At 41.3% G+C, this 24,515-nt stretch overlaps 1 protein-coding gene and 1 long non-coding RNA gene across 5 annotated transcripts; both read left to right on the top strand.

Moving 5' to 3' along the window:
- The first annotated feature begins 234 nt into the window (after window positions 1-234).
- On the top strand, window positions 235-12,625 carry CRYBA2 (crystallin beta A2). Of its 3 annotated transcripts, none has more exons than XM_070736702.1 (6): window positions 235-550; window positions 995-1,054; window positions 3,630-3,798; window positions 5,699-5,840; window positions 10,958-11,100; window positions 12,365-12,625. In XM_070736702.1, exons 2-6 carry the CDS (start codon window positions 1,009-1,011, stop codon window positions 12,510-12,512), a joined length of 648 nt encoding a protein of 215 aa, XP_070592803.1. In that variant the 5' UTR covers window positions 235-550; window positions 995-1,008; the 3' UTR covers window positions 12,513-12,625. The 3 variants fall into 3 exon arrangements, with proteins under 3 accessions (XP_070592803.1, XP_070592796.1, XP_070592809.1); XM_070736695.1 differs by having other exon boundaries at window positions 236-550; window positions 992-1,054; XM_070736708.1 differs by lacking the exon at window positions 995-1,054 and having other exon boundaries at window positions 237-550.
- Window positions 12,626-17,257: 4,632 nt separating this feature from the next.
- Window positions 17,258-22,821, top strand: LOC139154463 (uncharacterized). 2 transcript variants are annotated; one of them, XR_011556910.1, is made up of 3 exons: window positions 17,258-17,342; window positions 18,855-19,037; window positions 20,397-22,821. It is a non-coding gene; the product is annotated as an uncharacterized lncRNA (long non-coding RNA). The 2 variants fall into 2 exon arrangements; XR_011556911.1 differs by lacking the exon at window positions 20,397-22,821 and adding an exon at window positions 19,452-20,157 and having other exon boundaries at window positions 17,266-17,342.
- Window positions 22,822-24,515: the final 1,694 nt, after the last annotated feature.

Here is a 24,515-nt window from a genome sequence, read left to right as displayed (position 1 = left end):
GCCATCCTAATTCGGAGGGTCCTCGAAGTACCAGCTAAAGCGCGAACTTTTTCTGAAGGGGGAAAAGCAGGCCGCTCATTTCGAGAGGGAGGCCTGGCGCTTAATCTCGCCTCGCGACGGCGGCGCCACGGGCGCTTTTTTCTCCCCCCTGCGCTTTTGGAAGGGCGGCCGGCCGGGTCCCTCGCTCGCTCGCAACGGCCTGGGAAAAGGACGGCGAGCTTAATCCTCCAGCTGAGCTGGGCTTTGTTCCGAGGTTGAAAGGGAATCGGTGCGTCAGGGCCTTTCCCCTTTCGCTCTCCGACCGCTAAAGCTAACACGCCCGCTCCATCCCTTTCTGGGCCTCGGGGAGGCGAGGCATCTCGCCAGGATGGGCAAGAGGAATGGACAGGACCCGGCCTGACCGCCCTCCCAATGAGTTTGCCCTTTCGCTGACTCAGCGCAACCCGTTGTCCTCTCCCCTTGTCACCGGGCCAGGCCAGGCTATATAATGCGGCCCGGGGACCTCCAGCCCCCTATCTCCAATTTTTTGCCCTTGTCTGCTCCGCCAACGGTAAGTCCCTGCGCGCTGCTTTGAGGGGATATCCTGACAAGCCCTTTTTTAAAAAATTGAGGAATCGCCCCTCATCCCTGGGCTTGGGGAAGCAATTTTGTGTTTGTGTGTGGGGTGTGTGTATGGGGGGGGGGGGGGTTGATGGTGAACGGTGGTGGCTTTTTTGGGACTTTCAGTCTGCAATTGGTCGGTCGGCGGAGGCTCAGCGCGCCCTCGCCAAGATGTGGCGTTTTCTTGGCCTTGGGATTGCCTCAGATAAGCGCCCCTTTTGGAGGCTGCTGGATGGCTGCTGCCCCTGTTCTTCGCCGGCTTGGGGCAACAGGAGGCCGGAATGGTGGGGGAGCTCCTCTTTTCGCAACTGGACGGTCCGAGGACGACAATTTCGCTTTCCTTTCCCCCCTTCTTCCCTTTCTTAACCCTTCGCGTCTCGCACATTCTCAGCAGGGCTTGTTAAGACTATGTCGACGGAGAGGGAGAGACGAAGCGGAGCGCCGAGGTCTGCAGGTGTGTTTTGTGTGCGCGCGCGCATGCCGGCGCGGTCTGCGCGGGCACAAATGTGCGCTGCGCGCTAGGCCTATTTGGGAGGCTGCGAGTAGCAGTTTGATAAATCGCCTTGATCCAGCCACTAAACGAGACGAATGGTTTTCTAATGGGGTTTTACATTGATTTTATACGGGTTGTTTTTACATGTGGTACCCTGCCCAGAGTTCGGAAAGAGTTGGGTGGCCTATCAGTGTTTTTTAATACAATAAATGAATTCTTTGGGTGCAAAACCTGACACTAGGGTGTAGCAAACGAGGCTGCCTTTAAAGGAAATTTAATTCAATTTAATTTATACTACTTTAAAAATATTAAGGGAACACTTAAACAACACAATATAACTCCAATTAAATTAAACTTCTGTGAAATCAAACTGTCCACTTAGGATAGAAGCAACACTGATTGACAATCCATTTCACATGCTGTTGTGCACTTTCAACTTTGTACAGAACAAAGTATTCAATGAGAATATTTCATTCATTCAGATCTAGGATGTGTTATTTGAGTATTCCCTTTAATTTTTTTGAACAGTGTAATTTAATTGATTTGACTTCTGTGCTGCCCAATCCCATAAGACTCAGGGCTTACAACAATGTAAAACACAATAAAATGCAATCATAAAAGAAGTAAATATTGATACTAAAAAATTAAAATGATAAAAACAATAAAATCCCCCACAGCAATCCAATTAACCATACATACTTATCCAATCAACACTATTCAGCAGTGACAGATGGTAGTATTCATGGCCCCCAGGCCTGCCGGCACAGCCAGGTCTTCACTGCCTTTCAGAAGACCAGTAGGGACAGAGAGCAGTATGAACATTGGGATAGTTGGTTCTATAGTCAGGGGCAGCCACAGAGAAGGCCCTGCAAACCTGCCTTGTTTAGTTCACAGGAGCTGGAGGAGACCAACCCTGTGAGATCTTATTGGTCTCTGGGAGGTATGTGGCAGGAGACGATTCTTTGCTTCGGCTCATTGGGAAGCACGGAAAAAAAATCATTGCATTTGGGAATTCCCTTTGCCCAGGACTCCTATTCCAAAATCTTCTGTTGTTCCTCCGGATCATGGATTTATAAATTAAAAGAAGGATTAAGCGATTGCTGAAGAAAATTAAAATGCCCATGCCCAAATACTATACTCTACTGCAGTGGTTCTCAACCTTTCTAATGCCGCGCCCCCTTAATACAGTTCCTCATGTTGTGACCCCCAACCACAAGTCTAGCGCCAACTCTCCCGACAGAGCTTTAAGCTGATTGGCAGGAAGGTCAGAGGGACACCCCCACTATAAACGCCTGATTGGTCGGATTGTAAAAATATGTTCCAAGGTGCCAGAATAGAAGCTTTAGGTCCTAACACCATGGGAAATTTGACTTTTCCCGTGGTCTTAGACTGTGAAACAGTCGTTCGACTCCCAAATGGGTCCCAACCCCTAGTTTGAGAACCACTGATCTACTGTATGTTCAGGCTATCTTTGCCACATACAAAACCCTGCTCAACCTTAAACAAGATTAAAGCATGCTGTATGAATATAACCACTAACTCTTTAGTAGATGTAGCTAAGAGTATTGAATGAATGCTAGCAATTTTAATAATACTAATACATAATGCCAACTTTTTGACATGTTGCTCTTGAATCATACTCTTAAACATGCTCCTGAGGGTAAGACGCTCCTTCCTGTCTAATATAATTGCTGTTGGCATGTATGTCTTTATGGCTGAATGCATAAAGCACTTGTGCTTTCTAATTTTCTGCTTATGGCTAAGCATTATGTCTGAGTCCAGCCAATGGTGGCATAATCAGTAAATCATGGTTTAGTCTAGAATACGAAAAATGCCTCACCTGAGAGTATATAAGACTACATGATGTGTAAGAGCTCAGATGCCTTGTCATCCAACAAATGAATCTATTAAGTCCTTCGTTGGTGTCACTGTTGTTATTATTATTATTATTATTATTATTATTATTAATAATAATAATAATAATTAGACGTGTATGCTCACAGAACACAATACAAAAACAATATGTACAAATCTAATAATTAAAAACTATAAGCTAAAATCCCATTACGTTAAAAAGCAGTCAGTAACTCAATCACATCCACACATAACATTTAATGGTCAGAAAAATTACCACTTCTTTGAGTTCAGTCTCTGGATGGCAAGTAGAAAATAGTGCTCCATTATGTAAATTAGTCAGGGAGAAAAAGAAATAACATAAAGGAAGATGAAAAATAGATGAGAGGGAAGACCACTTACCTGTTCTGCCGTTCATCTTGCAGTCCACCGAGTAGCCATGCAATCCTGTTTAAGTTTTGAACAGTTTCCTTCTGAGGTGTTCCCTATTTCTTCCTCTTCTCTATTTGGCAATCTTGCATAATGTTTGCCATTTTTCCTCCCTGACATCTTGGTCCATAGTTGAGGGGCTTTGCCAGAAGGGATAGATATGTCTCACACGTAAGCCCCTCTCCCCCTCTATACATACAATCTCCAGCTGCTCCACAAACGGATTCCTAACCATCTTATTCCACCTCCACAGCCAAAGATCTGCCTATGACCAGCCACATGGAGAGCATGGGCCAATTCAAGATCATTGTCTGGGAAGAAGAAAATTTCCAGGGGAAGCGTTCCGAATTCCTGATGGAATGTCCCAATGTCATGGAACGTGGTTTCCGCAAGATTCGCTCCATCAAAGTGGAAAATGGCCCGTAAGCGTTTTTACAGCTCACAGTGTACAATGGGAAGCCCGTAGCAGCTTCTGGTCTTTTCAATCAGTTCTTTTTTAAAAAAAGTTTATAATAAGAGAAAGTAAAAACTGAAACACAATTAGGAAAGTTAAAGAGGAAAGAAGTGAAAAAAGAAGAAAAGATCACTGCTTCTCAATTTTTCAGGGCAGTAGGATACAAAAATGGTTACAATTCTAACCTTTTGCTTTATATTTCTAAATCTTTCATACCATTTCTATAACAGCAAAGTCATTCTAGTCATCCCAATTTAAAATCAAGCTTCATTTTTTAAAGTTTTGAGTACAAAATCCAGAAGTGGTTTCCAAATGGAAACAAAACTAGTCTTTTTTTTTAAAAAAAAAATTAGAGTGGTCAGTTTTGCTATCTCCACCAACTACATCATCTTTATAGTCTTTTCAGTTGATTTTGAGAATCTCCATGAACCCTCACATGGGGTATGGATGAATAAACAAATGTCTTGCAAAGGATCAGTCATTTTTAAAGCTGAGCAAGTAATTGGAAGTTTTAATTGGTTGAGGGAAGGAAATCATAGCTGGTTTAAAGAAATCAGACATAAAAGATAGGACCGCTACACATTCTAACAGTTAGTTGTGGTTTTGCTTACAAAATTCCTAGGGAATCTTAATATGCCATCAACACTTTTAAAAAATCTCTGTTGCGTTATAGAGGTATATAGATTTATTTAAATATCACATGTATCATTTATACATTGCTTATTTGAACTAAATCATTATTGAATTATTAGAATCACTAAGCCGTTTATAGAATATGATCCTTTGTGTTTTGAGAAAATACTAATTCTTTAACAGTTTAACTATTTGTAGATAGTAAAGTCAAAATATGAATTATCTTTCCAGGTTATTTTTGCGTCGTACATCCATAAACAAGATACAGTATTTTAAAGGGAAATAAATAGTAGATGATCTCTACCGAAGAGTTTCACAATGTGAGGGACAGTAATACTACAGAAAGTAATTCTGGAGTAAAGCACCTACTTTACATGAAAGGGTCACAGGTTTACTACTATGCACTTGGGATGAGAGGTTGTTCATTTGAAATAACTCTGCTTGAATTCTCAAAACCCTGCTGGCAATCAGAATCCATGTATGTTTGAAAGGACGATAGTTGGCTTGATTGCAAAGCAACTTCTGAGCTAACTCCAAACATTAAATAATATTTACAGCAATCACAGTGCTGCAGAAAAGATGATCACATATGTAGGAAGTAGGACGTCCGATCTTTTTTTTTTAACTCTTAAAGAATATGTATGGTTTTTTTAAACCACTGTGGTTATGCTAAAGAGAAGCACAGCAAGTACTTGCTTCATGGAATAATATTTGCAAAACTAAAAAAAAGTGCGTTTGTTATAATTTCTGTGGAAATGAGATAGGGAGAAATGTCCTATATCATATACAGTACCGTATTTTTCTGAGTATAAGACACACCTTTTCCCCCCTAAAAGAGGGTGAATATTTGGGTGAGTCTTATACACCGCATGTAGCCTCACCCAGCCCCTCAAATGTAGGTTTCACAGGCTGGAAAAATGCCTTTGAAATGGAGGTTTCACAGGCTGAAAAAGCAAGGCAGAGAGCTCACAACCAACAACCTGTTGCTAAAGTTCACCTCTGAGAATAGCTGATTGAGGGTAATGAGGGAGGCCATCCACCCACCCCCCCAATCAGCTTTTTTCTTATTTTCCTTCCCAAAAATTAAAGTGCATCTTATACTCTGGTTCTTATAGTCCGCAAAATACAGGTACCTCTCGTTCCATAACTTGTTTGGTGATGCTATTAAGATTTGAGCTGAATTTGAGTTTAATTTTGTCCTCATTCTTTTCTCTCTCTCTTTCCTTGACCGATAGCTGGGTAGGCTTCGAGTATCCTGAATATCAAGGACAGCAATTCATTTTGGAGAAAGGAGAGTACCCTCACTGGGAGGCCTGGAGTGGAAACAGTGCTTATAGGACCGAGCACCTACTCTCCTTCCGGACTATCAGATGTGCCGTGAGTGCTCTTTAAAATGCTCAAAAGTATTTTTTTTTAAATTACTTCATGACCCATCCTGGATTTCTCCCATGGGCAAAAGGATCCTTTTTGTTTTAAAAAAGGGCCAGCAGACAAGCACAAAACATGGGGCGGGGGAGGGAAGGGGGAGGGGTAAATGCTGCATTGAATTGATCTTTTAGAAAAATAACTGCAACGAAAGGGTATTGCATCCTACTTTATCCCTTGGAAGTAGCTAATTTGCAGGTAGAAATGGATTGCTGCCTCTGCTGAGATTCGGGCTTCAATCACATTGATGGTGCAATCACATGTCCAATTGGGAGGGGTTGGGTATAGCAGATCTGTCTCTTCCTCTCCAAACATACCTGCAAAGTCTTCCTATTATTCTGATTTGTTCTGCATTGGAGTGAGGTGGAGGCTAAGCTTTCATTGCCTGCAAGCAATGTTTGTGAGTATTTTAGGGGAGCGGAATGAGAGGGTCACTTGTGTCCAACTTACACGTGGATCATGCAGCTAGAAGCAGCTCTATCCCCAAGATGGTGGGCCGTTGGAAGTAGGCAGGGGCACAGAGCATTACAAAGGCTGTGTGGTCTTTGATGGTAAACTTATGGGACCATATCCTGCCTGACGTATCCCAGCGGCTGGTCATTCTCCAGGTCCCCTCAGCTAAGAAATGCCGGCTGGTGGGGCCTAGGGGAAGAGCCTTCTCTGTGGCTGCCCCGGCCTTCTGGAACCAACTCCCTCCAGAGATCTGCATTACCCTCACCGTCCTGGCCTTTCACAAGATTTTAAAAACATACCTTTGTCAGCAGGATTGGGGCCGTTGAGCTTAACGTCTCGCTCCGGTCATAGATATGATTGTGTGACTGTTGTTGAATGAATGTTTTTTTAAAATATTATTGGGGCTTTAATTATTATCTTTAGTGTTAGGTTAGGTTTCACTTGTCATATTGTATTCTGTTTTATTCTTATTGTTGTAAGCCGGCCTGAGTCTGCGGAGAAGGACAGCCTAGAAATCCGACCAAGTAAATAAACTGCACAGAACTGCAGAATTGGCCCTGCTCTTAGAGGCCGTCCATCAATCATCTCAACTATCATTGGCTTTTTCTATAGCTTGAGTATGCAACTTTAGTTTCTATTGTGTTTCTATAGCTATGAACTCAGTGGTTGCCCCGGATTCTACAACAAGAGAAAATCCCACTTTCCGCTTGGAATATAAAATAACAGTATTTTCATATGCTTGTTTTCAGTTGCCTATCTGAACTATCCTCAAATCGTGGAGGGTCTTCCTTCTTAGTTCTTGGGAAGGTGGGATGTGACGGGACGGGATGGGCGCTCATGAAGTTTCCTTAAAGTGCTGCTTCAGAGTGACCTGGGCATTTGCTGGCTATGTGCTTTGTTCATTTACAAGTTCTGCATCTCCTAGTTGTGGTTGATGGAACTTCATGATTGTTTTCACCAGGCGTTATCTGGCTATGAGTAAAAGCATAGTCTCTGATCCATTCTTCTTTGCTTCTCTCCTGAGTGACGTGTGTGTGTGTGTGTGTGAGAGAGAGAGAGAGAGAGAGGGAGGGAGGGAGGGAGAGGGAGGGAGGGAGGGAGAGGGAGAGAGAGAGGGAGAAATGCTCATATTTGCATGGCTTCTTTCATGCTGGACTCTGAGGAGGTTATTGGGAGGGAGATGGGCTGTAGGTTCTTATTCCCCTTACTGTCTCTTCCCTACCTTAACTCTTCTGGTCAGCTGCCCATTAATACACAATGCTAACCTAGCTCTTCCAGGGTATTTGGAGTGTCTGGCTTCATCAGCTCATCTCTTAGGTCCTCAGCCAACCCCAGGTCAATCAGGGCTGAGTCATTCCACCCTGCATTGCCAGCAAGTAACTAAAAAATCCAAAATACAGTACTGTATATGACTTTAACTTTCTTCTGTCCTTGTTTGAGCTTCTACATCATTCTCCTAGCAGTGATTCTCTGCATGGGATCCTTAGTGCGTCCTTGGAATTTATGCTTGAAATCCTGATAAGTTGAACTGCACCAGTGTGTTGCCTTCAATGAGCAATATTGCCCACTTAGCTGCTGCTTTTTTGAGCAAGCGTAGCACAAAAGTCACTTTAGTGCAATCGGTGGGAAACTCCACCGGGCCTGCCTGTCATAAACATTTTCACATTCACATGCAATTCATGGCATTCTGCAAATTGATCGTTTATGCATTGGTTTCTGATAGTGTTGTAACAAAGCAGCCAGGTGAAACTTTGAGAATAGCAAAGTTCCTTGAGGTTAGGACGAGAGTTACTAGACTTGCAAGATTGATGTCAGTCTGTCTACATAGACCAGACAGGAAACATGACCAGGTAAACTAATTCTATTTTAATGTAAAGCTACATGAAAAGAATCCTGCGAGTCTGAAAGTCAGTTCTCCCACCCTGAGAACGTAACATTTATCCCAAAAAATAGCCTGTCAGATTTTTGCCTTATGTTGTGTTAATCCTGTCCAAATTTGCCCATCAAAAAGATTACCAGGTGGGGCTAAGGTCACCTTTGCGTGAATTATTTTAATGCATTCATAATAATTTAATCTTGGGGTGGAAGACAAACAAGTAAGTTAGGCACTTTGATTTTAGATAGAAGGTTTTAAAAAGACCAGCCGTATATTACAAAGCTGCCAGAAGCAAATAACCAGAATGGGTGAGGGTGTTATCTGTGAGGGTTTTAAAAGAGGGACAATGGAGAGTTTATGTGTGTGTGTCAGAATATATAACACCCATTGCCACAAAGCTATAGCCAGAACATATCATTCCATCTCTATAGCAGCTGCTTTGGTTCTGAACTGGGCTTTAAAATCTCTGCACGTCCCCATCTGTGGGCTTTTAATAAGAACCAGTCAGATTATGTCCGCACTTTAATAAAGGACTGCCAGATAGCATCTCCTTCTCGGCTGGCAGGATCACTTGGTGGAATTCAGGCTGCAGGATGTGCAATGGAAGAGAGAGAGAGAGAGAGAGAGAGTGAGAGACAGAGAGAGATGAAATGATGCCAGTTTAACCCTTTAGATTCACAGGATCCTGGGAACCTACAAATCCTAAACACTTGAAATGTTGGAAGGCATTTCCTTCCTATAATATCCGGGGCCTCAATTTTTTTCTGCCAGCAAAGCAGGTTATTAGATGTTTCCATGCCGGCAAACTCACAATAATTGACAGAAATTCCCAATAGCTGCTGGGAGAGAATTCAGGTTTTCCTTATGATCACAAGAGGGATCAGAATTTCCATGCCTAAGCAAGACTGTTATGGAGAGAGTTGCCGCCCGATTTTACGACCTTTTTCACCATGTTCATTAAGCAGATCACTGCCGTTGTTAAGTGAATCATGTTGCTAAGTGAATCTGGCTTTCCTCGTTGACTTTGCTTGTCAGAAGCTGGCTGGGAAGGTCGCAAATTGTCTGCAACTATTGTAAATACAGGCTCATGGCCAAGCGCTTAAATTTTGACCGCGAGAGTATGGGGATGCTACTCTGGTCATAACTGTGAGGACCAGCCATAACTTACTTTTTTCAGTGCCATTGTAACTTCACATGGTTGCTAAGTGAAAGGTTATAAGTCGAGGACTATCACAAGTTGTTATCCAAGGAAGAGGCAGAGTTAAGCTAGGTGAGAGTCGGCAACCTTAATTTAGAAGGACAAAATAAATAGTCCCCATACATTAGTCAATTTTAGTCTAATATGTTGTCTGAACCTGGTCTCTGTGGATCATTTTGGATACAATGAATTGCATAAGTCCAGAAGATTAATAAGATGATGGATAAATGTAGTAAATGAACTATGATTTAATTTGCTAGGGATTCACTTGTGCATGGCACACTATGTATACAAAGTCTAAACTACAATTCATGGAAGCCCTTATCTTCCTTTTCATTAATTCTGCAATATCTAGCTATTAGAGGGCTACTGAAATAGATTAATATAAGAAGAGGGGAGGAGGGAAATGAAGATGAAAAGGAAGAATGATGAATATCATGGTGGGGTAGCTGATGCAATTGTTTATCTCCAAGGAACTTTATTTCACACACCTCTTTGCATTGACAGGATTTATAATCCCACTAAACCATAATGTGATTTGTTTGGATTTAGCTTGGTTTTAGTTTTAAATCCTGAGGAATGAGAATAGCAATCATCCCCACCGTTGTCCACTTAAGTTATAAATGCCTGAAAGCATCTGACAACTGTTATTGGACTGGCAGATTAGACAAGTCTCCCAATTGGTTCTGACCCAGCAAAGCAATTAATACTGTAGTAGAGTGGTCACCAACCAGTGGTCTGTGAATACTGGTGGTCGGCAAGAAAATTTTGCATTTTTTTATACAATAGAATAGAACAGAACAGAATTTTATTGGCCAAGTGTGATTGGACACACAAGGAATTTGTCTTGGTGCATATGCTCTCAATGTACATAAAAGAAAATATACGTTAATCAAGAATCATAAAGTAAAACATTTAATGGTAGTCCAGGTACAAATAAGCAATCCAATCATATTAGGAACCAGTCAATATACTGTAAATCATAAGGATACAAGCAACAAAGTTACAGTCATACAGCCATTTGTGGGAGGAGATGGGAACGATGAGAAGATTAATAGTAGTGCAGACTTAGTGAATAGTTTGACAGTGTTGAGAGAATTATTTGTTTAGCAGAGTGATGGCATTCGTGGAAAAACTGTTCTTGTGTCTAGTTGTTCTGGTGTGCAGTGCTCTGTAGCGTCGTTTTGAGAGTAGGAGTTGAAGCAGTTTGTGTCCAGAATGTGAGGAGTCTGTAAATATATTGCACTATGCACTAAATATATTGCACTAAACACTAAATACTGTTTATCTTTTTTAAAAATTCATATTAGTGGTCCATGGGATTTAAAATTATGAATGTAGTGGTCCCTGAAGTCCAAAAGGCTGGTGACCTCTGCTGTAGTGCATTGTATTGACCATAGGAGGCATAAAGTTTTATCCAAAAATATCTAAAAATACAAGATGGGGAAAGGAAGTCTGAGACTTGGGAAAGTCATTGTGCTATCTCTTTTGCTTGTGCTTATTCCTCCCCTGAGACATCTTCCACTTTATGCTATGCTGTAGAACCATAACGACAGCAGAGTGACCCTTTATGAGTCAGAGAACTTCCAAGGATACAAGTTTGAGCTGACCGATGATTATCCATCTTTGCAAGCCATGGGATGGAGCAGCAAGGAAGTCTCCTCCATCAGGGTTTTCTCTGGAGCGTAAGTGATGCCTTCTGTTTCTCATGCTGCAATTTTCTGTTCAAGGTAGTAAGTATCAGGGAGCATCTGTTGAGTAATTACCTTGATTTAATAAGACCATCCATCCTATAGTTCTGGTATCTTCTGTATATGTATTGGGCTACTTTACTCACAAGCAAAATAGCTATGATGAACAATGATGACTGTTGATCTAAAGATTCCCCATAAGAGGAAGGTGCCTTACATTTTTCTTGCAGAAAATTTGCTGGCTACTCTTCTCCATAGTTTTAAATTCCATAATCAGATTTAGACTGGAAACAGAGGTTTCTTATGTTTCTGATCACAGATTGTTTTAAGGCATAAGGAGATTATTTGGTTTTGGCTGAGCATATTAAACTGGTTACTGAGGTGGGTAAATTATGGTTTATGACTGAACATTCCCACATTGACATTTAACGAAGCACAATTATAACAGGCAATGGCTGAGTGAACCCAGCAAGCCAACTCTTTTCAAGAGACCTAAAGGAGTTACAAGCAAGTTTAATTTATTGGGTCAAATTTTATTCTCATATTGTATTAGATTAAATATACACTGCTCAAAAAAAATAAAGGGAACACTTAAATAACAGAATATAACTCCAAGTAAATCAAACTTCTGTGAAATCAAACTGTCCACTTAGGAAGCAACACAGATTGACCATCAATTTAATTTTATTGTCAGCACATTCAACTTTGTACAGAACAAAGTATTCAACGAGAATATCTCATTCATTCAGATCTAGGATGTGTTCTTTGAGTGTTCCCTTTATTTTTTTGAGCAGTGCATTTCTCAGTGCTCGGTGGCTTTTTAAAGTACTATATAAAAATCTACAGTACTGTTCTATCATATTCAAAATATGAATACAACATATCCACGGATGCAACTAATGGAATAGATTTTCCAAAATTGATTTCTGCATTTCAACACAGCAACAATTGCTACAATTTCCCTATTCCCAAGTCCTTTTTATGGTGCATCTCCCTTGGGACTGGTTACCTAGTCCAAAGACTGGAGGAGTTGAGATCCAAAGGACTGAAGACCATTGAAGTGTTATGTTACTCTAAGATGCTACCCTCCAAATACATTGGGACTATATCACTTATAATATAACCAATATAATTTAGGTGTTGCAGTTTCAACAGCCCCCCAAAACGGCAGCTTAGGAAAAGATGTGCTGTTCCCTTTCCAACAAAGGAACATGTGTCAGATTGCCTATCACCCCTATGTTCTCTTTTATCCTCCTAGGTGGGTGGCGTATCAATATCCAGGCTACCGAGGCTACCAATATATCCTGGAACGGGACCGACAGAATGGTGAATATCGGAAGTACACCGACTATAGCAGCCAAGCCCATAGCAGCCAGATTCAGTCCATCCGACGTGTCCAGCATTGAGCCAGGTCTTAGCAGCGGAAACAGTAGTAGTATATTTCCTGTGCAACCTCCACCCTAACTTTGGCCAAGTAGTAGACCTGCACCCAGTAGTTAATAAAGGCATTTACCAAATTGCTTTTTTGTTCTGTCTGTATGTCAATGAAAACGTTGTGCCGCGATCCTTAGGAGTTGCTGGAGTTCGTACCTCAGACTGCCGGTGTGGGTCCAGTTGTTGTGGAAAGTTGAAAATAATATATGTTCTGTCGGGCTCTCTGGTAGAATCCTCCCAAAAATTCACAGGTACAAATTTCAGACACACACGTTTGAAAATTCAAAACAATGTTCTTTATAATGAAAATTCACTTAAACCAAGCCCTCTTGGTATAGCAAAGAGCACTTGTCTCCAAACAAACTGGTAATTTGTACAAGTCCCTTATCAGTTCTGTGATACTTATCTTGCAGCTGTGAGGCAATTCACAGTCCTTCTTCTTTCACAAAGTGAAACACACTTTGCTCTGGTTTAGTTTCAAAGCGGGGAAAAATCAGCACACAAAAAGTCAAAGTCAGTAAAGCAGCCACGAAACACAACGATCAGATAATCCTCCACAATGGCCAAACCCACAGCTTCTATTTATAGCAGCCTCACTAATTACCACAGCCCCACCCAACCACAGGTGGCCTCATTTTCTTTGATAATAATCTCTCAGTTGTTGTTGTTGCCTATGCATCGCTCTCTGCATGCATGGCTGTATCATTAACTCTTGTTCTGAATCCAAGGAGGAGCTAGATAATTGATCTCCTTCTAATCTGTCTGCCACACTCTCCTCCTCCCTGTCACTCATATCTTCTTGGTCAGAGGAGCCTTCATCAGCAGATTCCACCTGGGGGGGGGGAACAGGCCTGCAGCATGTGGATGTCTCCCCCACATCCACAGTCCTTGGGGCAGGAGCAGGGCTAGAGCCAACCACAACAATATATGAGAATACTATTTGGTTATCCAGGAAGGATTGGTTAAAGAAGCCCTTTGCAATAGAAAGAATAAGCCAGAATATGTATTTTTGCAAAATGGTTTCTACCTGCTTTCCTTCTCAATATATAAGTCAATATATATCAGCATGTTATTTTGATATTGGCTCATGATCAGGACCACAAATAAACCACATTTAGCAAGAAGCTGAACTGAAAGCATTTCCAAGGGGGTTAATCATATAAATCTTCTGTTGCACATAGAAATACAAAAATATTTTTTGGCAATTTGAAAATTGATTTATTATAACGTAATAAGTCAAAAACCTCTTACTTCATCTGTAACATTGTTTGAAGGGCTCTGTTAGCAGCATGTACTGGCAAATAATGTTTACTTAGTAGTCTCCTTCCCAATTTTTAAAATGATCATCGGTGGACTTACCCAATTTGGAGTAAGGTTACCAACTTTAAAAAAACTAAGCAGGCACAAATGTCTTCTAAATTTACCAAGCTGAATAGTTGTTGGATGGGCAGGATCAGCAGATAGAAAGTTTTCACTTCTAAAAATACTGGATCAGCTGTAAATTCAGTAACCTTTTGGAGAACTTAAGACTGTGAAGAAACCATGCTCACTGATTCGTACATAAATCACCGGGCATCAGTAGCTAGCCAGACAGCCCGAGATGTCTGCAGGTCCAGGTCATAGTCTCTTTCTGAACTGGAAGATCTTAGTGGCGTTCCCAGATCTGCGATAATAACAAGGAGTACGATAATACACGATAATCCAAAAAAAGAGAGCATATTTTATAGACAGTCAGAGACTGTCTCTCCATTTTTCATTTCTCTCAAGACTGAACTGATTGGCAAATGATTTGCTTTAAATGGCAACTGTTGAAAGAAAAAGTCTTTTTTGTTGTTGTTGTTTTCGTGACAGATCACGCTGGGGTGCTGTTTGATTTCAAGTAATGTGTTCACACAGGTTGTTTCTCACAATATTTCACACATGTCAGCCCACAAAGCAGCATGCTTTTTGACAGGGCGAGAGAAGAGTAGCTCAGGCTCTGGAACCAATGGGAAAGCTTTGCTTTCACTAGGAGAGGCATTTGTTAGCTTTGCAAATCATTCCTCTTTCTATGCGGCTTGGCAAATTACATAAGCGAGTCCTGCACACAGAAGCATACAGTCCCCAACAGTAGCTGTAGTTGGCTCCACCCCTCAGGTTCAGCTATGTGTTCACATCCGCCTAGATATCCGGGACTACCGGGCAAATCTTTTGATTTGTAATGAGTTTCTCCACCCTGAATAGAGGAAGAACATGCAGACACCCTGGAATGGAGCTGGGAAATGCTCTTATTCTCTGCTCCCACCACCTGGTCACACCCAATACACACACACACACACCAACCATACAGAATATGTAAGCAGCCCCTGCAATCTGATATTCAACGGACCGACTTTGTAATAAAAGTTTACCCCCTCTGCTTAAGTCTATTGCAATGTTCCACCTAAAGAATATTACTCCTGCCAAATACCCACTGGAGATGGTTGTCAGTTTCCTGATCTGCAAGTAGAACATTGCAGGCTTTGTTGCAAGCTCTACACAATTCATCTTGGTGGATGGTATTTATTTATCGTAGTTGTATAACTAGTCATCTCACGTGAAAGTGACCCAGGGCAACACACAACACTTGTATTGCTTTAGAGTGAGCCCATCTGCCTCCATGTGACAGAAATCCAATGGGACCCGAATGCAAGTGACGCTTCCAAAGCAAACCTCGTGCCCAGGAGAGGTGGAGCCACGTAATTGCATTTTTTGCACCATAAACATAATGTGAGAAGGCAGAAGCAACCCCAGACAATGTCAGAGCTATGGCTGGAATGAAAATCCATCATTAAAACCATGGCATAGAAAGTACACTTATTATTTGATTCTCGGAGGAGATAGCCTTCAAGTTACAAATCCAGCATAAATACAGACATCCCAATTCCCCAAAAAATAAAAAGTAACAGCTATTCCACCCTCAAAAGCTAATAAGCACCAACATCACACAACCCAGAGATCTTAAGATTAGCAATACGGACAATATTGTAAAGAATTGTATAGTTGCTTAATGCCGGCTACGTTCTGCTTTCTTCACTGGTTACCACTGCCACTCCAAAGGCAATCATTAAAGTTTGCAAAGATGCTAAATTCAGTGCATGGATTAATCCTGCTATATGCAAAGCGATTGGTCTGCAAAGTGGTGACTGGTTCTGATCTCCTGCAAATGGTGCAAAACTATAGAAGCTTAGCTACCCTGTGTTTGCGTGTGTGCATGGGAGTGTACACTGTTTAAAGGGGGGGGAAATTGTTATTGAATAACTATTCCGAGAAGCCTTTCTGCCATTACCAACGAGCAACGACCCACTGAAAGTAGTTCAGCTAACTTTTTTTTCCTAATTTTTTTCCTCCAACATAGAATAAAAAAAACAATAGTTTCCAACACAAAATCAAGCTTATTATCAAACATATACATTTTTTTTCTTTTTACTTTGTAATCATTCAATGGAGGCTCTTATATCTCTTTCTTTCATAAAATAACTGTAGAAACATATAATATGTTATATTATAATAATACCTGCTGTACTGCAGGCCACTGAAGCTGACTGTAGATCTGTAGGTCAGCGGTTCAGATCTCATCACCGGCTCAAGGTTGACTCAGCCTTCCATCCTTCCAAGGTGGGTAAAATGAGGACCCGGATTGTGGGGGCAATAGGCTGGCTCTGTTAAAGAGTGCTATTGCTAACATGTTGTAAGCCGCCCTGTGTCTAAGGAGAAGTATTGACTATACTCAATCTGTATAGTCTTTAGGACAGAAGGGAAAGGGGGGACATGATCGAAACATTTAAATATGTTAAAAGGTTAAATAGGGTTCAGGAGGGAAGTGTTTTTAATAGGAAAGTGAGCATAAGAACAAGGGGACACAATCTGAAGTTAGTTGGGGAAAAGATCAAAAGCAACATGAGAAAATATTATTTTAATGAAAGAGTAGTAGATCTTTGGAACAAACTTCCAGCAGATGTGGTTGGTAAGTCCACAATAACTTAATTTAAACATGTCTGGGATAAACATATATCCAAGATAAAATACAGAAAATAGTATAAGGGCAGACTAGATGGACGATGAGGTCTTTTTCTGCCGTCAGTCTTCTATGTTTCTAAGGGTGGCATAAAAAAATTGAATAGATAAATAAATATTCAAAAACCTCTTAAAATATAGCTTTTCTCCATCTAATATTAAAACATTACAATAATCTTTACATTCATCGCTGGTCATCAAATTCATAGAAACATAGAAACATAGAAGTCTGACGGCAGAAAAAGACCTCCCGGTCCATCTAGTCTGCCCTTATACTATTTTCTGTATTTTATCTTAGGATGGATATATGTTTATCCCAGGCATGTTTAAATTCAGTTACTGTGGATTTACCAACCACGTCTGCTGGAAGTTTGTTCCAAGGATCTACTACTCTTTCAGTAAAATAATATTTTCTCATGTTGCTTTTGATCTTTCCCCCATCTAGTTCAGCTAACTTGCTGACAGTGTAATAATGGGGTCTGGCTCAGCTAGTCTCTTTTCATTTGCCTCCTGAAACCAAAACTGATGGCTGATGCCTCCTCTCTATTGTTTGGCACAGGCCATCTATTTTGAAGCTGTTCCTTTCCAACAAGGAAGTGCTGGCTAAAGGCCTCTCCCCTTACACAAACATTCCTCCGCACCTCCAGCCTCCTATCCAGAGCTGTGTGGTCCACCCTCCCTTCCCTTTTCCAAACAGGTAGCAAACCTGCAGCTCTCTCTCTCAGCCAGGGCCACGTCAGCTTCTGTGTCCTCAGCAGTCCTAACGGGTAAGTAGAAACAAGGAATGAGGTGGATTCTACTAGGGGCAAATATGCAACAATGCCTGATGCCCGAGAGAAGGGAAGATAATTTCAGAATGAGCCTCTGCACTTTCTTGCTTCAAGAGAGAGAAGAACTTCCTGGAGTAGCACAGGTGTACCGGATTGCTTTATTCTGGTAAGAAGGGCTGATCAGGCAAACTGGACTGTTCTTACAGCCAAAGCAATTTAATCCTTCATTTTTGACCTGTACATAGAAGTGCTAATTACCAAGCTAGCTACTTCTAACCACAGATTATGTTTTTCTTGATCTCAACAGGGGGGGGGGAGTTCATAAGCTGTGTAAATTTTATCATGTCTGTCTCAGGTCGGGCTAAATCTGAAATCACCTTCCTGCCTCCCAGGGTATTATTTCTGGAAGCTAGAATTTAGCAATAGGACTTATATACCGCTTCATAGTGCTTTACATCCCCCTCTAAGCGGTTTACAGAGTCAGCATATCACCCCCAACAATCTGGGTCCTCATTTTACCCACTTCGGAAGGATGGAAGGCTGACTCAATCCGGAGCCGGTGAGATTTGAACCGCCAAACTGCAGCTAGCAATCAGCTGAAGTAGCCTGCAGTACTGCACTCCAAACACTGTGTTCTTTATCCTGCCTCTCTACTTCACCAACACCCCCCATCCCCAAATCTCCAGTTCATTCCCAGCTGCAGTCCTAATCTTCAGCTGAAGGGGGTTTGGGGGCAAAACAAAGTGACCCCAATTTGTTTAAGGTTTTATTAAGTTTTTCTTTGACTATAAGCATCTTACGTATCCCAGGGCTCTTTTCTATAATTCAGTTCATTTCCAGGCTTTGACCAGATACCCAGCACTTGGTTTAGGGAAGAGAATATCAGAAATGTGGTAAGGAGGGTTTCCTGCAATAAAGAGACCCCTAAGCTCTCCATACAATTAGCAGAAGCAAACACCAATTGTTAGAAGTAATATAGAATTGATTGGGCTTTGGGGGCTTCAAACTTTATGCTGAGATAGATATTAGAAACATAGAAATATAGAAGATTGACGGCAGAAAAAGACCTCATCGTCCATCTAGTCTGCCCTTATACTATTTCCTGTATTTTTATCTTAGGATGGATATATGTTTATCCAAGGCATGTCTAAATTCAGTTACTGTGGATTTACCAACCACGTCTGTTGGAAGTTTGTTCCAAGGATCTACTCCTCTTTCAGTAAAATAATATTTTCTCATGTTGCTTTTGATCTTTACCCCAACTAACTTCAGATTGTGTCCCCTTGTTCTTGTATTCATTTTCCTATTAAAAACACTTCCCTCCTGAACCTTATTTAACCCTTTAACATATTTAAATGTTTTGATCATGTCCCCCCTTTTCCTTCTGTCCTCCAGACTATACAGATTGAGTTCATGAAGTCTTTCCTGATACGTTTTATGCTTAAGACCTTCTACCATTCTTGTAGCCCGTCTTTGGACCCGTTCAATTTTGTCAATATCTTTTTCTAGGTGAGGTCTCCAGAACTGAACACAGTACTGTATTCCAAATGTGGTCTCACCAGTGCTCTATACAGCGGGATCACAATCTCCCTCTTCCTGCTTGTTATACCTCTAGCTATGCAACCAAGCATCCTACAGCCAAGCATCCTATATTTGTTCATAAGGCTCCGCAGTTTTAAGCAGGTGACGATGGTAAATATTTATTCCTTACCTCTTTTTCTTAACCATCCTCCCTATTCCCTAGTTCAGAGGTCTTCAAACTTGGCAACTTTAAGACTTGTGGACTTGCAACTCTCAGAATTCTCCAGCCAGAACACTGGGAGTTGAAGTCCACAAGTCTTAAAGTTGCCAAGTTTGAAGACCTCTGCCCTAGTTAATGAAAATGGTTTGTTCCAAATCTTCGTATTACCCCTTCATAACCTGTGCATGCACAGAGTTCAAACAGAAAGTGAAGGAGGAGCAGATGATTCTTCACCAAGTTTGAGGCTCCCTTCAAAGTCTGCAAAGAGGGGGAAATCTGTGATCCCCAAGATATTGTTCTCAGCATTCCTTGTATCAACCATACTTGGGTTGGATCTAGAATTCTGTCCCTCTCTTCGAGAGCAGGTGGCATCTCCTGGGCTTCAGCCAGATCTTGAGGATGCATTGACTGCCTCTTGTGCAAAGCAAACTGCTCGCCCAGGTGGAGAAGGCCTTTAATAGCCGCTTCACATTTCCATGACTGGTTCGGGACAGCATTTCTCCAGGGACCCTTGAAGGAACCTTCACGAAGCAAGAATTCAAACCACGACTGCTGCTCTGTGCCATGTACCTCCTTGTACTGGGCTTGTTTTCAGTTGCCTGCGGCTGGATAATAGAACTCAGGCAGCTAAAGCAAGTCTGGCGCATGAAAGGTGAATCGGCAGGAATGCATCTTCCATTCATTATGTATCAGGGGCCTTTGGCTGGAGAGGTCCTCCAAACACTGGGACAGATGAGAAATGTGCAGGGTGCATAGAGCTTTCACTAATAAATGTAGTTTAAATTGTATAAATCTTACAGATATTACTAACCAATTTTATGTATTTTCCTATTTCCTGTTCACTATCCCTATTTCCCCTTCAATATTATGATGTCATCTATCAAAAATCCAATTAATTTGTCTATAATTACTAGTTACAAATAATGGATATTTCAATTGTAATATGCTTAACCTCTAATAAATATTGACGATATCACAAATAAATATCCTTAAATATAATATATTCAATATAATCTATATTGGGGATCACATCACAAAATATAATGTGATTTGACATTTTTTCAATAAATGTTCCCACTTTTAAAAATGAACTTTAGGAGTTATCCATTTCCTTCAGGTTTTTATTTTATATTGTTTGTTTGTTTGTTTGTTTGTTTTATATGCCACCCTCTATAATAAATAATATTATTATATTATTATTATATTATTGTTGTTATTGTTGTTGTTATTGTTGCTGTTATTGTTATTATTGATAAATAATTTGAATACAGTGTATTATTATTATTATTATTATTATTATTATTTATTAGATTTGTATGCTGCCCCTCTCCGAAGACTCAGGACGGCTCACAACAATAGTAAAAACAATGTCAAAGAACAAATCTAATATAAAAAAAACAACCATATAAAACCCTTCATTTAAAACCTATCAGGGTATACCATTTACAAAAGAAAAATAAAGAAAATACAGTAAAAAATATTAACAGACATAACAATAGTAATAATGTAATCAAAGTTTGGTCTAAATGTCTTTATAATTCTGGTAGGTGTATTGACATATTTATAGTTATAAACCGTCTTCATATTTAATTCATACATATTCTTTCTTCATCTAATTTCTACCTCTTGTGTCTAACCACTCATAAAATCTATTGCATGTCAAGTAATACTATTCTGTGTCTTCTTTATCTTTTATTTTTACAGTCAGTCTGTCCATCTCAGCACAATCTAAGATTTTTCTGAATTACATCCTCATTTCCTTCAATTCTTACTATAGAATTAGTGGGCAATGCCTCAGGCAAGTCCAAGAATTCTTTCTTTCAAAGGTGAAAAGAAATGCTGTAGCCTGCCTTGGTTTTGTATGTATGGTTAAAAAAGAAAGTGTGCAGGAAGCAGAGAACCTCTCATCCAAACCATCCCCCACCCGTCCTAATCTTGATGTTTAAGAAAGTGCCAAAGCCTGAGTGATACAGCAACAGCACTAATGATATGGAAACCAGCTGGGTTTGAACACGTAACCTCACACGCTCCCAAGTGTTTATTTTTCTAGTAAAGCTCACCTACTGTGTTTACAAAAAAGGTACAGCCCATTTATTTACCTTAGAAACACCTTGATGCAGGAAATCCAGTCTCCAATCTCGTTTTGTTCCTTCTTGTCATTTTTTAAGCAGGAAGAACCATAAGGAAGGAACGGGAGAGCAGGCTGTTCTCGGGGAATGCAGGTCCATGTTCCAAGTCCCTGAATTTAGCCCAGTGTCTGATTTTCAGGGTCCCTGGCTTTGGCTGCTGTTGCTAAGTGCCAAGTCAGCCTATAACAGTGTGTGTGTGCAATAGTGTGCGTGCACATGCCCACACCCACAATCAGTAATGGGCAGCCAAAATTTTTACTGCCACACTGTGGGTGTGGTTTATTTTGTGGGTGTGGCTTAATGGTCATGTGACTGGGTAGGAGTGGCTTGCTGGACATGTAATCAGGTGGGAGTGGCTTGAATGATCATAATTGTTCAAGGGAACTGTTAAGTCCTCGATTTACAACCTTCCCAGTGTCGCTTGCTGGGGTGACAATTTGCTTCGTGTTTCCCACGCTCTCCTTCTTGGGTCACCCTCCCGCCTCAGGCTGGGTAGCTAGGTGAACAGTGCTGCCAGAAGCATAAATGCTGCCAGCACTGCTTCCACCCATGCCTTCTGCTTGCACCTCAGGCAGGAGGGGGCCACATGAGGCTGGAGGGGAGCCGGGCAGGAGAGAGGGAAGCTCGTTTGAGGCCAGGAAGGAGGAAAGAGGAAGAAAGTAAGGAGCGCAGCAGCAGCAAGGAAAAAAAGGAGAGCCGAGCCAAGATCAGTAATCCATGAAGTGACAGTCGCCAATCAGCTGGAGCTACGCACGCATCTTTTTTCCCGCCGGTGGAACTGCATTCCACCCTGTCTTGCCTGCTGCCCAACCCTGCCCATAATGCCCTCTCCCTGCGCATCCATGCACAATAACCACCCACCCACCCCGTGCATGCATGTAGGCCTCACTGAAGCCTCTGGACTTTCAATTAGCCAGTTGGGGCATTTTTTGCCATCCACAGGCACCAAAGGCTTTCCTAAGCCTGAGCAAGTGGAAAGAAGCTTCCCTCTGTCCCTGGAAGGCCGAAAATCAGATGGCCAGTGCACACATGTGCTCTGGAGCTGACTTGGGGCAATGCCTCGTGTGCCCTCAGGTATAGCTCCATGTGCCACCTGTGGCACATGTGCTATAGGTTCATCATCATGGCAGTGAAGGAAGTGAAGTCTTCCTTCACTCTTACTGCATCTGGAGATGGTCATTTTACTGCCCTATTCTGAATAATCTGTGCCCTATTAGTAGAGATGCCTTGGAGAAAGAAAGCATAGAGTTTTTGGCCTTTCCTGAAGTCTCTTCCCTTCTCTTCTCTCTTCTCCCCTCCCCTTCTCTTCTTCTCCTCTTCTACCATTCCCTTCACTCCCTTTCTCCTCTCCTCCTCCCCGCTCCATCCCTCTCTTTTCTTCCTCCAAAACCTATCCTTTTCTACTCCTGACTCCTGCTCTCTTAATCAAAATGCACCTCACTTTCCCCACAAGTAGCCACTAGATGTCTCTGGTGTGTAGAGATGCAAATTTAAAATAATAAAAGTTTGGTGAACAAATGGGGTGATCCCAGCAGATGGAGGGGTGGGGGAGATAAGGCAAAGGTTTGGTAATATATTTGTAAATAAATATTTATTTATAAATCCACTCTGCGTCTTATATTTTAACATTGGGGTTAGATGAAACCTCTGAGAGTCTGGTTATAGATAATGATATTGCATCATTGGCAAAAATTGCAGTTTATTATAAGTTTGGGAGCTTCCCCAAAGAAATCATACTTAGTTTAAAAAACAAATCCCTCCATTTTAAAAAAAGCTTCTTTTTCGTGAAAATGTTTTTAAAAAAACATTGTGCTAACTAACACCATGCTATTTTTCTAACTCTATTTTCAGTGGAACATCATGTGGAACTCACAGTATCCACTAATAAAAGTCAGGGACAATTTATTTATTCATTTATTTTATTTAATTGGATTTATATCCCTCTCTGAGGACTGGGCGGCTTTCAACATATACAGTGCCATGCTACACAACGCAACAGCCTTAAATGAAGAAGAAAAATTCCCCGAAGTCTTGATTTTTGGAAAAATGAAATGAAATAATATTAAGAGATTCACTTCACATTGAGAGCCTTGAATCTTTCCATGGCAAAATACCATCCCCTATGAAGTTTATTTTTCTGCTGGATCTGCACAAATTACTTTTACCTTGAGTGAGACAGATTTATGTCATCTTTAGCAGCACAGGTGTTAAGGTTGCATTCTTCTTCCCCTCCTCACCTCTGATACCTTCCAAGGGCAGCCTCAAGGTGTTAGATTTGATCATCCATTGCCTTGGAGAGAAGACAGGTGATTGTATGACTGGGAATTCAAACAGGACATAGATGTGGAAGAGGTCATATACACTGCTCAAAAAAATAAAGGGAGAACTCTAATAACACATAGTAGATCTGAACGAATGAAATATTCTCATTGAATACTTTGTTCTGTACAAAGTTGAATGTGCACAACAGCATGGGAAATCGATTGTCAGTCAGTGTTGCTTCCGATGTGGATGGTTTGATTTCACAGAAGTTTGATTTACTTGGAGTTATATTGTGTTGTTTAAGTGTTCCCTTTATTTTTTTATTTTTTTTTGAGCAGTGTAGTTTCCTGCCAGCTCAACAAATAAGAGGAAAGTGCCTCCAGCATCCTTCCACACCTACAGAATAGAAACGACCCAAAGGTTAGCAAGGGTGCTGGGTACATCTTTGCACAGCAATGTCATCGCACGCATAGCGGAGGCTAAACAGACCTGTCTTTGGGTTACTTCGACTTGGGTTATTACACAGAGCGGGCAAGTGCTGAAACTGGATGGCACAAAATAGCTCTCTCCCACCTCTATGATTCTAAGCTTATTCTTTGTTAGGTTATAGTTAGAAGCTGGTGAACAAATACAGGGATGTGAAAACAAATGGAAACCGCGAAGCCTGAAATCTAAGCGAAAATGTCAGAACTCCAAGAACTCTGTGAGATCCCCCCCGCCCCCGAAAGTGAAAAGGAATAAATATCTTGCGTGGTAGGCTGTTCATATAGGTACTGGTTGCATTTAACAGTGTAATACAGCCTCCAGGTGTATTAACCAGCCTTCCTGGGAGGGATAGAGACTGGAACCTAACAGGTATGGAGGATATCAGGTAGGCAAGCAGGGTCTATAAGCTATTCGTGATCTCCTAATCGATTTGGTTTTCATTTATCAGACTCTGAAAGCCCGTCTAGTGTAGTGATTAAAGCACAGAGCCTCAGTGGCGCAGTGGTTAGAGTGCAGTACTGCAAGCTACTTCTGCTGACAGCAGTTTGGCAG

Source organism: Erythrolamprus reginae, chromosome 1 (assembly GCF_031021105.1).
Source record: "Erythrolamprus reginae isolate rEryReg1 chromosome 1, rEryReg1.hap1, whole genome shotgun sequence".
Classification (NCBI taxonomy): Eukaryota; Metazoa; Chordata; class Lepidosauria; order Squamata; family Dipsadidae; genus Erythrolamprus; species Erythrolamprus reginae.
The sequence above is the reverse complement of the archived record's forward strand: the minus strand, read 5'-3'. Positions and strand labels throughout refer to the sequence as shown.

Bases quoted from the DNA above. Each gene is read 5' to 3' on its own strand.
- CRYBA2 (XM_070736702.1), top strand. From the start codon at position 1,009: ATGTCGACGGAGAGGGAGAGACGAAGCGGAGCGCCGAGGTCTGCAG. The intron at 3,799-5,698 runs GTAAGCGTTTTT...CTTGACCGATAG, and splicing joins ATCAAAGTGGAAAATGGCCC to CTGGGTAGGCTTCGAGTATC. The intron at 5,841-10,957 runs GTGAGTGCTCTT...GCTATGCTGTAG, and splicing joins TCCGGACTATCAGATGTGCC to AACCATAACGACAGCAGAGT.